At 34.8% G+C, this 15571-nt stretch overlaps 1 protein-coding gene across 10 annotated transcripts; it reads left to right on the plus strand.

Moving 5' to 3' along the window:
• The first annotated feature begins 5897 nt into the window (after window positions 1-5897).
• On the plus strand, window positions 5898-14407 carry LOC133803374 (mitochondrial arginine transporter BAC1-like). 10 transcript variants are annotated; one of them, XM_062241393.1, is made up of 11 exons: window positions 5898-6276; window positions 7510-7614; window positions 7688-8062; window positions 8562-8876; window positions 9703-9787; window positions 10734-10997; window positions 11501-11803; window positions 12213-12317; window positions 13362-13473; window positions 13789-13854; window positions 14177-14407. In XM_062241393.1, exons 4-7 carry the CDS (start codon window positions 8590-8592, stop codon window positions 11726-11728), a joined length of 864 nt encoding a protein of 287 aa, XP_062097377.1. In that variant the 5' UTR covers window positions 5898-6276; window positions 7510-7614; window positions 7688-8062; window positions 8562-8589; the 3' UTR covers window positions 11729-11803; window positions 12213-12317; window positions 13362-13473; window positions 13789-13854; window positions 14177-14407. The 10 variants fall into 10 exon arrangements, with proteins under 10 accessions (XP_062097377.1, XP_062097379.1, XP_062097376.1 ...); XM_062241395.1 differs by lacking the exon at window positions 13362-13473 and adding an exon at window positions 7101-7197 and having other exon boundaries at window positions 7510-8062; XM_062241392.1 differs by having other exon boundaries at window positions 7510-8062.
• The last annotated feature ends 1164 nt before the right edge of the window (window positions 14408-15571 follow it).

Genomic DNA, 15571 nt, shown 5'->3' on the forward strand with positions numbered 1-15571 from the left:
CTGTGGCACCTAGGCACATTTCCAAGGCCCACAGGCCTCAATGTTCGAACGGGCTGCGGTGCCTGATGAACATGGTCGTGACTCGAGCCTTAAAACCCAAAATTCTCACCACTTTTCTTTGTTTTTCCTTGAACCTAGCTCAATAATTCACACCCTAAACATTATTTAAGCCCAGATTGAGTCTAGATTTCCTATCCACGTAGCCTAGGCATTCGAACAATCCTGTAAACAATTTCATATCCTCATCAATGCTCAAAATCAAACTAAAGTTCATTCGCTCATGCAAGCTCAAAGTTACAGCAGAATTCAACAGAAAGAAATCAAATTTGAATCCTTACCTTTGTGATATCTTCAACCCTGAGCTAATCCCTAAGCATAGCAAGTCTAATTCTTCACTTTTTTGGCCTAAAGTCCCCCAAAATTCAACAACTTCTAAGCTTCAATGAGAGGGAGAGAGAACCGAGTGAGAGAGAATGTAGAGTTCCAGAATGTTTACTTAGCCTAGCTAGATAGTAGTAGTAGTAGTTAATAGTATGTTAGTTACCGTGGATTTTGGTTCAAGTCGGGACTTAGTTGGAAACTCATAGCAACAGTTATGGATTTTATAAGTTTAACCTATAGTTTAATAATATTCATTATAACATAAGGTTTGATTAATATTGCTGGTCCTAGATACATTATTTATTATAACCTAAGGTTTAGATAGAGCCAATAAGAGCATGACATTTGTCATAATCATGATTATTTAAGGAAATTAAGTATTTTGATGAATAGTTTTAATAAAAGAAATATCTAGAAGCTCTAGAACCTTCTAGAAACTGTTAGGATCGTATTATGACTCAGTCAAAGCTGTTATCCAATTCAATTTATGCTAAAAAAAGTGCAATTACGTGTTTAATATATTCACATATGTCGATATATCTCAGCATAGGGGCTGATATATCGCCTAACAGAAGATACGGAAAACATGTCGACTTTGCACGAGTGATCGAATGAACCTCGTGAATACTGGGGGAGGCAATATATCACCTAGGGTGGGGGATATATCGGCTCCATGGGTATATTTTTTAAAGTTTGACTTTTTGAATTTTAAAAATACCCTTAACCACATAGACCTACCTTTGAACGATTTTGACCGAATTCTGGGCGTCAGTTGAACGAAAATTCAATCTTTTACATTTTATAATCATTTATTTATTCAAATTAATAGGGGTTAGTTTCACTCATTTAACTCTATAAATAGGACCTAGTGCTCAGCCATTTCCTTCATTCTTTAAGCATTTGCTCAGAGCCTCCAAGGTACTAGTGTTATTATAGAGAGATACACTTGGGTTTTGGGTTAAAGCTTTAATCATTCAAAGTTTTTATAAACACTTGGGAAGTGAGAAATAGTGTGATTTCAGTATTGGGGTTTAGACCAATTCATAAGGTCATTCAAGGTATTCCTATTCCTTAAGTCCAGTTCTTTATAATTCCTTAGTTTCTGTTATTCAGATCCTAACTCTTGTTTTTTATTCTTGATTAGGTGTTTAAGTTCTTGAAACTTAAGGCCTTTCTTGGTAAGTTTCTTCTTGATGGTTTAGTTCCCATATTCATCTTTATTCTTAAAGATTCTCACCCTTTTCTACTGTTGGTTTATAGGAGTTTCTAAATCTCATTCTTGTTTCCAAATATCTCAGCTTTTGGTAAGGAAAATAGGATGAACTTTATGTGCTTTTATGATATGTTATATTTATGTTATGTTATGTTAAGCTTATGTTATGATATGTATATGTATAGTATGTTTTATAGTCCTTGGGAATATGACTTGTCTAGCTAGCAATCCCCAATAATTTATGGGCATATGACTTGCTTAGATAGCAAGCCCCACAAAATTTATGGTCATATGACTTGCTTAGTTAACAAGCCCCAAGAAGTATGATGGCCATTATAGTCCTATATGATATATGTTTTACTAGTCATATGTTTATAGTATATGTTTATAGCCTTATGTTTATGATCTATGATTGTTAGTAGATTTTTCCTTGCTGGGCATTAGGCTCACTCCTTTATTTTTTAGTGTTATGCAGGAAAGTGATTATGGAGGCAGAAGGATTCTTGGTAGCTTGGCTTGTGTGTTAAGGATGAATGGACTGAGTGGACTGCGTGTCGATCGAGGATGACGTTTATTTAGTCTTTTGAATTATGCTTCTTTTGTAATTCCGCACTTAGTTTTTGAACAATTGATTTGAAGTTATGTTTTATGTTTTACAAACAAAGGGGTACCCATGCCATATTACATTTTAAACATATAATTTTATGTTATTAATACAATATTTATTTTGGAGTTTAATAAAGTTATGATTATTTCTTATGTTTCCTTCAAAAGTAGTAGTTAAGCCTAGTAGTTTTTAATGGTCAAAAGTCTTAGAAATTGTTGGGTCATTACAGAGAATGTGATAACTAAGGGAAGTCTGGTTTTGTTTTTCTTTTAAGTTCCAGAAGTGTGTTGTAGCTAAGTTAAACTCCAGCTGCCTAAATCCCAAAATACCCAAAATGCCACTAAGTTCATTCTAAATCCATTAATGCCTCCAAGGGAAATCCAGTAATTTGCCATATCCCGCTAATTCCTCGAGTGTCCCCGTAAATTCCCATTTAATCCCCGATACACCTAAACAAACGTTAAATCACTACCAGTTACCCGGTAATTCCCATACGCATACTATATTCCCAAAATACCCCTAGGTTTATCCCGAGCTGAGTATTCGACCCCGTTTTGACTATTTAGCTAATCCACTCCCTAGGACCGTCTCAGATCGCACATCGCAAATATATCACCACACTCTTGTGGTATCAAGCACAACATACAAATATATTGCATTTATGCCCTCAACGGTCCAAAATTACAAATATGCCCCTAATTACCAAATTAGGCTCGCATGCATATTTTATTCACCAAACACATGCATTTCTAAATCACATCATCATTTAATTCATATATAAGTGTAACTAAATTAATTAATGCCCTCAACGAATGCTAATCAAGGCCCTAAGCCTTATTAGCAAATTTGGGATGCTACAACTATCCCATCCTTACAGAAATTTCGTCATCGAAATTTACCCAAATAACTCGGGATATCGATCTCGCATATTAGTCTCAAGCTCCCAAGTCGCCTCTTCTAATTTGATGTTCCTCCACAGCTCTTTCACTAGGGCGATGGTCTTGCTCCGCAAAACTTTATCTTTTCGGTCTAGAATCTGAATCGGCTTCTCTTCATAAGACAAATCTTGATCCAACTCCAGGTTCTCATATCTCAGCACGTGCGTAGAATCCGATACATACTTCTGTAGCATGGACACATGAAATACATTGTGAACCCCTGATAGAGCTGAAGACATCGGCAATTTGTAGGCTACCTCTCTAACCCGTTCCAGAATCTCAAAGGGACCAACAAACCTAGGGCTCAACTTTCCCCTTACTCCAAACAGTTTCACCCCTCGCAAGGGAGAAACTCTGAGAAACACGTGATCATCGACCTGAAACTCTACGCTCCTACATCTCAAGTCTAGGTCACTCTTCTGTCGACTCTGGGAGGCGAGCATTCAAGCTCTAATCTTTTCAATCACCTTAGTGGTCCTCTGAACAACCTCAGGAACTAAATACCTCCTCTCACCTGTCTCATCCCAATGGATGAGTGATCTGCACTTCCTCCCATATAACATCTTATACGGAGCCACTCCGATAGCCGCTTGATAACTGTTATTATACGAAAACTCAATCAAAGAGAGATACTTACTCCAATATCCTTCAAAATCCAGCACACATGCTCGCAACAGATCCTCTAATATCTTAATTGTCCTCTTAGACTATCCATCCATCTCAGGATGATAGGCGGTACTAAACCGCAACTGTGTACCCATAGCCCTCTGCAAGCTCTCCCAAAATTTGGAGGTGAAGGCGGGGTCCCTGTTGGATACTATCGACCTCAGAGCCCCATGTAGTCACACAATTTCCTTCAGATACAATTCAGCATACTGCTCCACTGTATAAGTTGTCCTAACAGGCAAAAAATTGGCTAATTTTGTAATGTTCCAAATTCCGTAATGTGGCTTAGTGCCTGGATTAGGGGGCCAGGAGGGCCATAATTTATTTAATGCGTTATTATATGATTATATGCATGATTATGTGCATTGTATTATTATATGGCTATATTTGTATATTTATGTGCATGTATGTGAAATATGGGTGAGATCACATTATTATGTGATTATGTTTGAGCTATTCGGCATGAGACAATCCTAGGAAGCAAGTTAGTCGTTTTGTCATAATGGGGTTAATTATCGGGCTCGGGGTAAGCCTAGGGGTAATTTGGTGTTTAGTATATTATCAGGATTGAGCGGTTAATGAGATATGATTTGGTAATTATTTGAGGATATTGGGAATGACGGGAATTGGAGGACGTTAATTATGATTAACAAGGTAGGTGAAAATGACGAAATTTCCCTTGGGTGGCTTTGAAGGTTTTAGATGGCCCTAGGGGCATTTTAGTCATTTTAGGCTATATTATATAGTTTTGACTTGAGGAAGGCTGTAGAATAAACAGGGCACCTTCTATCTTCTCTCCCGACTACTCTCTCTCTCTCTCGGTTTGGTGTTTGAGAAAAAATTAGAGGATTCAAGCTTGAGGTTTTTGAGGCTTATGCGTTTACAAGTGTGTTACAGCTATTCAGGGCATTCAATTCATATCTGAGGTAAGGATTCTAAGCTTAATCTTTGAAGTTTTACTCTATTTTTAAGGTAATTTATAAGCTTGATAGTTTGATCTTAGAATTGGGTATTTGGTGGTATTTTAGGTGTTATGGAGCTTAGGTTTTATTGTTAAATTTGGTGGTTATGTTGTGTTAGGGTTTGGTTTTGATATTGGGATTGTTTGGTTGAAGTTTTGGCTGAGTTAGGATTGAAGAAAATGCAGGGGAGCTAGGTTCGCGGGGTCAATTCGCGACTCAGTTCATGGGTGCCGCGACTTGAGTGAACCCCAGAGCCTTCATTGGGCTCTGTCTGACAGGCATAACGCAACCCTCAATGGCAAGTCGCGGCCCGCCCCTGGCACCCAGAAAGGGGGCCTGTCTGACTGGGAGGTGCGCCATGGTCCTTTGCAGCAGGTCGCGGCGCGCCTACTCTTTTTTAGCCAGGCTTAGTTTTATTTGGTTTTAAGTGCGGGTTTTTGAACCTTAAGGCTCAGGATCAAATCTATTACCCATTTTGGTAGGATTCGAGGTCCTGGGGGCTAGGACTTAGTCTGGGAATCTTTTATTACTCATTTTATTGATGAGATTTCATATTTGGTTATGATTAGGTTACCGCTAAGGGTCTAAGGACAGGATCGTTCTCAAGGGTCGTTCTTAACTTATTTTACGCTCAAGTCAGAGGTAAGGAAATTGCACCCATTATGTGACATAAATGATTATTTTTGAAGCATGTTGATTGCTCTATATTTGGATATCTGTTGCATTATGAATGCTTGAATGCATGGTTTATCTGAGCAACGCACTGACTTATTAGTCAGAAACGACAATGGTGTTAAGTGTTTGTCGTGAAGCTCTGACTTATAAGTGAGTATCGGTAATAGTACTGAGTGTTGGTCGTATGGAATGGACTTATGATCAAGAGCGACAATAGTGCATTGAACGCTGGTCGATATGATTAGATCTAATCAACAAGAGCCTTATATGCTTGTCCGACTTATTGGTCGAAGAAAACTAAAGTGCTTGGCTAGTTACTCAGAGCCAGGGATAAAAGGCTCACACTACACCAAACACCCATTACCATAACACATCATTATAATACTATTTAAAATGAGTTATTTTATATATAAAGTTAATGAATAAAATCACACGCGACAAGTGAAAAAAAAAAAGAGGCAAATTTTCCTTCTCATTTTCCCTATCTCGGACCGAAGTCTTCATCTCTTTCTCTCTCTGTCTCAGTCTTCATCTCTTTCTCATTTTCCCTATCTCAAACCAGTCTTCATCTCTTTCTCTCCCTGTCTCATTTTCCACCATATTTTCCTTCTCTCCTTTCTCTTCTTGCTATACCCATCACCACCTCCTCCTCCTCCTCTCTCGGACCGAACCACTGTCTCTCTCGAACCGAACCTCCTACTGGAGCCTTGACGAAGAAAAAAAAATGGAGCCAAAGTAAATCTCTCGGACACTCCCGCTTACAAGCAGTACGTCGCCGACTTACTCACCGGAGTTTCCACCATCGCCGTTGGCCATCCCTTTGACACCGTAAAGGTAATCTCTCATCTTATTCTCGTTGGATTATGTGAAATTTTCATAGGTTTAGCTTGTAATTTAACATATTTTTGTTTGATTGCACTCTTAGTGAAATTGATAGGACTTGGGGTTCAAAACCCAGAAACCAAATTTTTTTCTTTCAATGAATCTAGGCCCTATCATGGTGAATTAAAAGCATCAAAGTTTAGAGCAAATGCATTAGAAAACCATATGACTGGGTTGCCCTGCTAATCGTTTTTAAAGAAATTTCGGGATGAGATTGAGATAGCATAAGTATTAACCAATAACATCTTACAAGATTATCTCTGTGAACTGAAAATGAATTTAAAGTTTGTATATTTCCTTATTGGCTATACTTTCGTGTTTTTGATTCCTCTGATCTATGTGTATATTTATTGAGTGTGTTAAACTTTTGTTTGTTTATTAGTTGAAGCTGTAAAAACACAATACTGAAGCACATGGGATCAAGTACAAGAATAGTTTGCATTGTACTGCTAGGATACTAAGGACTAAAGGAGTATGCTTCCGATTTAGCTAGAGTCATTATTTTCTTATATATATGCTCATTTAAATTGGATGAAGGTGTGATAATATGCTTGTATCTTGTTAGGAATTTTTTGTAAACAGGACTTGAGATACAAAAAATTGAGCTAGAGTTCTTAAATATTTCTCTTTTTCATTTTATTTAGCAGGGCATTCTTGCCTTATAAGAGCTAACGTTTGGTGCCACGTGACAAAGATTTTCAGTATCTTTAAATTGTCTAAATAACACATTTTCCCCTTTTTTGGGAAAGTTAACTAATATTTTTTTGACATATTAGAGGACTTTATAGAGGTGCTACATCATCTTTTGTGGGGATGTCTTTTGAGAGTTCCCTCGTTTTTGGCATTTATTCCCAGACGAAACAGTTTCTGCAGGTAAGCCAAAAAGTTGTTCAGATAATCTGTCATTGGCTTACATATTGTAATAGTGATCTGTAGAGTTTTTTATTTTGAACATGTAACTCTATAGTAATAATCATAAGTGATTTTCTCGTGAAGTATAGCTATAGACATAGCATGGTGGTAATACACTTCTCATAATTGAGGATGTCTCAAGTTCAAATTCCCTTTACCCCAAGTTAAAGTAAAAGAAAAAGAAGATTTGCTTGTGATGTAGTGGTTGTCTCTCTTATGTGGTTGAACTACATGGCTTCACTTTTCTTATTCATCTTTTTTATTCTCACAAAGGGAAGTACGCAGAGTAGTGCTCCACAGCCCCATGTAATAATTCCATCTGCTGCTTATGGGGGAGCTATCATCAGTTTTGTATTATGTCCATCAGAGTTAATTAAGGTAGATACAAATGGGAGAGCTTTGGATTTCACAGTTGCTTCTCGTGGTATGCTTACTGTGCCTATCTCTCCAGTGTAGGATGCAAGTTCAAGGAACTGATTCTTTGGTTACATTAACTAGCAGATATAGCGGTCCTCTTGATTGTATTGTTAAAACTGTAAAAAGTGAAGGGGTAAGAAAATTCTCTGCCTCTTGATGATGAACCTATATAAATTATGATATGGTTATGTGCTGATTGAACAATGTTCAGGTCAAGGGAATCTTCCGTGGAGGTGGTGCGACTTTTCTGAGGGAATCCATTGGAAATGCAGTCTTTTTCAGTGTTTACGAGTTTGTCCGCTATCACATGCATTCACAACTGAATTTTACTTCATCTGAAAACAATAACTTAATTGACGTGGGAGTTGGAATTGTGAGTGGTGGTCTTGGTGGTCTTGGTGGTATTGCGGTATGCATCTTAATGACTTAGCCTTTCTCTGAAAATAAAAAGCAAAAGAGCACATGTCTGTCTGTTTCACTAGAACTTTCAAACTAGAGAATTTCTTTGGGTTTTACACCAGTTTTGGTCTATTGTCTTGCCCTTGGATGTGGCTAAAACTATAATTCAGACTGCCCCAGATAAGAACACGACACGAAATTCCTTTCAAATCTTGAATTCAGTAAGTGTATTCTGATTCCATGATTCTGATAACATAAAAAAATCTAATAACCATAAGCTTTATAAATCTTTTTAAAAACAGAAAGGAAAACAAGCCTAATTTTCAGCCATGGGTATCAATCAAACCCTTAAGTACCAAAACATTCTTCTTGAATTAAGAAATTGTTACATTTTTTATTGTTATTAATTTTAGAATCTGAAGAAACTATTATCCCTACTAGAATAAGAAAAGCACACACCTATTGGTACTAACTGAAAATTAAGGATTTTTTTTAATTGTGCACATCAGCAAAGCAGAGTGAAGCACATATCCAAAAATGGAGGTATCGATACTTGGTGCTAGAATGCAACATATCATGCCTTGCTCCTTCCCATTACCATATTCCTTCTCTCCTTCCATCTCAACTACACCAAATAATTCTTATCTCATTTATGCTAAAGCTTCACCAACAACGACAACAACTTTTGTTAAAGGAGCAAACATAGAACAACCCAACAATGGCGAAGTGAAACGTAACAGGACTCCTTCAAAATCTTACTCAGCCAGAAAGTCTGCTATTCTTGAAATTCAACTATCCCCTGATTTGGATTCTGCTCTTACAAGGTAACCCTCTTCATTTTTTGTTTTGGAACTATATTTCTTTGTTAATTTGTTTTTTTGTTTGTTTTTTTTTTTTGTATCAGTGTCGGTTTATTTTATTCTTGTTAAATTTTGTTGGTGAGCCATGAAATGAAATTTGTGAGTTCGATTGGCATGTTGGGTTGTGGAATTTATTGTAAAATTTTAATGTTATGTTATTTTTTTTAGATTTGAGAAATGAAACCCTGTCTGGGATTTGTAATATCTCTATTCTGAAATGGTTTGTATTCTTAGTTATCAAGAAAGTTTGCTGGGTCAAAGTCATCTTTAAGAGTTGAAGTTCAGTTGCAATTTTATCATGTACCATGATTTTACACTTGTATATTGTATGGATCATGAACTAATATCAACTTGAAACCCACACATTAAATTTTTTAATCTTGTTTTGTATCAAATAAGAAGAAAACACCTATATCTGTAAAGTTCGAAAGGGGTCTCTTTTTTAGTGGAACATGATACAATAAAACATCAAAATTTGAACCTAACTCAACTAACTGAGAGGGGTTTCTCTTAAAATTGTAGTTCATTGATTATATGGTCTTTCCTATATCAAGCCAATGTTCAGTAATCTATTTACTTATAAATATGAAGAATTTTCAATGTGGAATTTTGCCTTCTAGTATATAGATAGTTTTTCTTCTCTTTTGATACTCTTATTATAAGAATCATTTGCATCCCTTGATTTTTTACATATGTAATTGCTTAGTCTTAATGTAGTTCTCTCAAATTGACAAGATAAAACGGTAACCTAACCAATAAGTTGTAACTTAAACGAGACCTTATTTTGCAGCTATGGAGATATTTTAAAAGTTCAGGACTTGAATGCAATATTACGTCATTTTGGAATGCGAAAGAGATGGCACAAGCTTTCCCAGGTGCTGCATCTTGCAAATTATTTAACTGAACACTCCATTGTTACATCTGTTGAACATACAAAGTTGGTTATGTATGTATTACTAAGTGTTGCATATATATGTATATATATATTCCTAACGGTGTCTCTCATATAGCCCATTTAATTTGCCTCAAGTCATATGTATTTTCTGTGTGTGTCTTTGTCCACATAAATGTTAGTGAACATGCATGCTTCTCTTTTGTTTTTTTGAATTTATTTAAAAAAATGATTTAAGTGCGACTTTTACGAATTAAAACTTTGAGATTATATGTTATGTTTGGCAACTTAATGATCTGCTTTTCCTTTGTTTTAATGGAGAAGTAGAAAATGTGTTTGTGGTTACTATATTATCGTACATTTGTTAGATGATTTTTATATGAGAGCTTTTGTACCTAATTTAGTTTTCTAGGAAACATATTGAACTTAATTAGGTTCTTTTATCTCATCAATAAGAAAGCATTAGAAGAGCAATCGTCCCTTTTAACTATTCTTCTGCTCGGATTGTATATTATGCTGCTACTTCATGGCTTGTCTGCCTTATGTCAGATTTTTTTTCTAGTAATCTTTGATAGGGTGGTTCCACGCATTCTAATCCTATGACTACTAATAGGAGGCCTATCAATCTTTAAGTAGGAACCACCTCATTTTTGTTTAGTTAAAGAGAAGTATTTGGGTGGCCTCCCTCTCTCTTACCCTATACATGTATTAATTTGATGGATGTATACCTGTTTTTATACATATTTCTTCCTGCATATAAGTAAATAAAATAGTGTGTTTTTGTCATTTTTATTTTCATCTTTAAGCATTCTCATTTAAATGAATTGAAGATGGTGTAATAATGTTGATTTAATTTCATTAATTTTTGAATATGAGCTTCAGTTATTGTTGTTAAAATTTGTATAGGATTCTTTTTGCTTTTATTGCAGTGCTTCAATTGGATGAAACAAAATATGAAGATTTGTCCTGCATCATATAGCAACTATATAAAGTTCATGGGAGAGACTCATAATCATGTGGGTGCACTAGAAGTTTATAATAGCATTCAGGATGAATCAACCAAAAAGAATATCGTCATCTGCAATTATGTTCTTGGGAGTTTGGTTAGGAATGGAAAGTTTGATCACAGCATTAAGTTTTTTGGTCAGATGAAGCAGGATGGTTTAATGCCAGATGTTGTTACATATAGTACAGTAAGCCTTTTACTCATGTCTATAATTTGTTTCTTTTGCATTTATATTCAGAATCCAGGTTTTTGCTAATTAGTGTATTAAGTCGTAGTGGTAAAGTGTGCCATGTAAGATGAATGAATTTTATCTAGAACATTGGTAAGGAATTAATTGATGTCCTCTCATACATTTCATCCTTTTATGGTTTTGTGAGGCAGGAATAAAAGGGGAAAAAATTATTAGATGGAGTGAGAAATTGGTTTTGATAACTTCATATTGAATTGATCTTATAACCCACTGATTCGGTTTGAACATCCTCAAAAAATTTCTTGTCTTTGTGGGTTTTACTATTCAATTTATGATTGTGTTTTTCCTTTCTTAGTTGTCAGATATTAGTGCAGTTGTCTTATCTGTAATCTGCGTGATGTTGTGGAGCCTTAAATATATGTTGATAAGTAAAATACTTGGCATAGTAACTGCCGTTCTATTGAATTATACCTTACATAATAATTTTTGGTTTTCTTTAGTTACTTTCAGGTTGTATCAAAGCTAAACAATGCTATCCAATAACAATGGAACTTGTTCAGGAGTTGCAGCAAAATGATGTGCAGATGGACAATGTAATTTATGGGACTCTTCTGGCCATATGTGCTTCACATAATAAATTGAGTGAAGCAGAAAGCTATTTTAACCGGATGAAAGAAGAAGGTCATTCGCCAAACATTTTTCATTATAGCTCTTTGCTCAATGCATAATCTATATGTGGAGACTATAAAAAGACCGACATTTTGATTCAAGATATGGAGTCGACTGGGCTACCTCCAAACAAGGTTTTGCTTACAATGGAAATAGTGTTTTTTTTTCAATTTATATTTGTTTCCATGATTATGTTTAGTTTGTGTCTAGTTTTCTGTACTTTCACTATCAAAAAGTGGCTTATTTAACTTTGCATACATACTTGAGCATATTTGAAGTATGGAGCCTGAAGGAAATTATCTACCATAAAGGCCACATTGCTGTCTAAATAAGAAGGGCAAGTAATTTCAAATGCAAAAATAAGGAGACATTGTTTACATATTTAATTTATTTACGTATATTTGTAACTATGTTGCGATTTCTGGTTGGCTTGGTGTAATAATCTTTCCTACATTGCTTTTCATTTTCTTCACAGATTGATGTTTACTTTTTCATAGTTTAAATACACTGTTTCTTCATTTCAGTACTCTACATTGCTTTCAGGTGATATTAACAACTTTACTCAAGGTATATGTCAGAGGAGGTTTGTTTGAAAAGTCTAGAGAATTGTTAGCTGAACTGCAAGCTAAGGGCTACGCTGAAGATGAGGTAAACTTGTACAGTTGTACTGTTACAACTATCATTTAGTTTCATAGTCCTAGGTTTTCTAGTTTGTAATTACTATGAGATTTTCTCTTTGAGAGCATTTGTTTAACCTCAAATGTGTTGGATTTAAGTTTTATCATCATTAAAGTTCAGTGTGGAACTAGTTTGGTCAATACATTCGGTTGACTGAGCCAAAATTGTCTGATTTATTTCTTTTTGCTACAACTACTGGTAATGTTTGTCTTTGTGTTGTGAAACTTTCAACTTGCTTTTTACTTATTTGTTCTTCTTTTGAGATGATATGACTAATTATCTTAATTCCAAAACAATAAAAAACTTTCCTTTGGTCATTCAATTTAATATCAAATCTGTCAAGTAAGCATAGCCATTATGTTGATTGATTGATTAATTTTTTTTAAAATGTTTTGGAACTAACAATATATGCTCGTCTCTTGTCAAACATTTGGTTATGATTCATGTAAACTTAGAGTTCTTTGTAATTTTACTAAAAATCTATATTCATTTCCTTTTGGCCCCTGGGGGAATGCTACCTACACTTTTTATTAGCTCCAGTTTTTTTTTTCTTTTGTGATTGTATGTTTGTCACTCATCATCAATCTATTTTCAGATGCCATACTGTTTATTGATGAATGCACTTGCTAAGACTTTCTGATTAGCATGATTAGCGATACTGTAGTGTACTGTGCATGATTAGCATGCTATGAGATAGTATTATATTTTATGTACTTGTATAAATGTATATATTTCCATGCTTAAGTATGTTTGACAGTGGTTATTGTAATCCTAGTGATGACTAAGTGATTATAATGCATGTATATAGTAAATACAAGAGGTGCACAAGAAAGCAAGGTAATCCTAGTGATGACTAAGCTTCGACTCTGTTGTATGAACTTACTTGTGTCAATATGATCTTCTGATTTAGTGGCAGCTATGATTATGGCAGTGAAAACATTTGATAACTACTGAATTTAAATTGGATTTTTTTTGTCGATAATAGATACTTATGACAAACTTTGAATTCTTTAGTTTGGACTATTAGGAATTGGTGTAGTGCTATGAATGTATGGCCTGCCCTTATTGTTGAGACAAGCAATGCTTTCAGGGCTTTATACAGGGCATTCTAACATCATCTGAACAGGTGGGCTTTTTATTTCCCTTGTCACTATAAATGATTAATGGAAAGATTGTAGTACTTTTATTACTACAAATTTTATCTATTAAGTGGTAGCTGCTAGATCTGTTATGGTTTTCTATGAATCTGTTAGTCTTACTCTAATTTTTAGCTCATTATAAGTGATGTATTCTCTTTTTCTATTTAACACTTCAATATATTTCAATAAAGTTTAGTTCATTCATTCTCTATCCTCTCAGATTTTCTCATTCACTTTCATTTCTGAATTTAACTATTTGTTTTGTGGGAAATTCATATGCTTAGATTTTTCTTTCTTAATAGGCTGATATGACCATGTTAGAAGATGAACTACCAACAAAAAGATGACTTTCATCAGCCCTTGTCAAGGTATAAAGAAGAAAGTCTTCTGTTGTGCTTTAGAATTATGTTGTTGAATGTTTCTTTCATTTTCATTAAGTTTTAGGTATTGATAGAGTACTCTGTTTGGTAGTGGAATTTTCTCTTCGTTTATCTCTTAGCTTATTGTTTTAAGTTGCATGTTTTGTTGCTTCAGTCAATTTGCATGGTAGTACATCTTGCTATACCCTGCTGTTTCGTCAAGTTTTGGAGTTATTACAAATTTAATTTAAACTTTATATACTTACAGGTGGAAACTAGCTTAAGTTTTATGTTTTTAATAATCAAATGACTTTTTTTTTACAATGTGCAGGTATATTGAGATAATTTCTTTGGAGCAATTCTTGACAACATTTGTAGTTGAGGCCTTTAGAATGGAAGAATGTATTTCACTAATTTTTGTATACATTTCTTGTTTTGTATTTAGTGATAAAGGAATCTGAATTGGGCATAAATTATGTTGTAATATGATTTCTTAAGCCTAGACTAGTAGACTAAATATTTTAATTACATTTGAGTAATTAATAAAAATCTATTTATGTTACCTTATTTGGCTTCAACTTTCATATTTGTTTTTCTAGTTTTGTGTAAGTAAAAAAAGATTATGTTTCTCTAAGCTAATATAACACATGTGTTATACTAAAGTGTAGTATAACACAAATAATGTGTTATACTAAAGTGTAGTATAACACAAAAAAAGTGTTATACTAAAGTGTAGTATAACACAAAAAAAAGTGTTATATAATCGACTATAAATAACATAATTCAACACTTATCTATATATTAAAATAACACAGAAATTGTGTTATCATTGACAGTACAATAACACATCTGTATAACACTAATGAAGTGTTCTGTAAAGTACCCTGACCTACGATAACATAGTCGGTCTTAACACATCAGAAAGTGCTATCGTATGTTTTGATAACACATTTTCGGTGTTATTAAAAGCATTTTTTCTTCTAGTATCAGGTGACTTGAGGATCACATGGCTTATGGCACAGGACCCCAGGATGTCTTATTAATCATCTATTCAGGGCGCAGGACCCCATGATGTCTTATTAGTCATCTATTCATGGCGCATGACCCCAGGATGTCTTATTAGTAATCTATTCAGGGCGTACGACCCCAGAATGACTTAGTAGTCATTAATATAGGGCACAGGACCCTAGAATAACTTAACATTCATCATCTGATTAGGGCTGCAAGCCCCAGAATGATCATTTATTAATACTTGTATACATGCAGTAATAAGTTTTCTTGCTTAGCCTTAGCTCACAGGTGCTATGTGGTGCAAGTAAAGGGAAAGGAAAGCTTACCCAACCTTGAGTGGAGAGCTTAGGTGGCGACGTGCACATATGCGATCGCTTGACCAACACGACCAAGTTGTTTCTCAGGGGAACTAGGGTTTAACCCTATTTTTGCTACTTAGGTCAGCGGGATTGTAACTTTTGAATTGATAATGACCGTTTTAGATTGTAAACAAATTTGTAAGCACTTTTATGGGATCCCATGTACCGTTTAACATTTTAAAAAAAATATATCAATTACTCTTAACCAAGATTTTAACCCTGACCCATTAATAACACTTAGATACACATTTATGGCCTAATGACTAAGTTAGCGAGTTAAGCACTATTTAAAGTACACAGTGTGACGGTCTTGGCTAACCAGAGTGTTACAACTTGGTATCAGAGCGTGCCAAGGT

Source organism: Humulus lupulus, chromosome X (genome assembly GCF_963169125.1).
Source record: "Humulus lupulus chromosome X, drHumLupu1.1, whole genome shotgun sequence".
Classification (NCBI taxonomy): Eukaryota; Viridiplantae; Streptophyta; class Magnoliopsida; order Rosales; family Cannabaceae; genus Humulus; species Humulus lupulus.

Excerpts from the sequence above, each read along its gene's own strand:
- LOC133803374 (XM_062241395.1), top strand. The coding sequence starts at position 8,590 with ATGGAGGTATCGATACTTGGTGCTAGAATGCAACATATCATGCCTTGC. Across the intron at positions 8,877-9,702 it reads TTGGATTCTGCTCTTACAAG|CTATGGAGATATTTTAAAAG; the intron begins GTAACCCTCTTC and ends CTTATTTTGCAG. Across the intron at positions 10,998-11,500 it reads ATGTTGTTACATATAGTACA|TTACTTTCAGGTTGTATCAA; the intron begins GTAAGCCTTTTA and ends GGTTTTCTTTAG.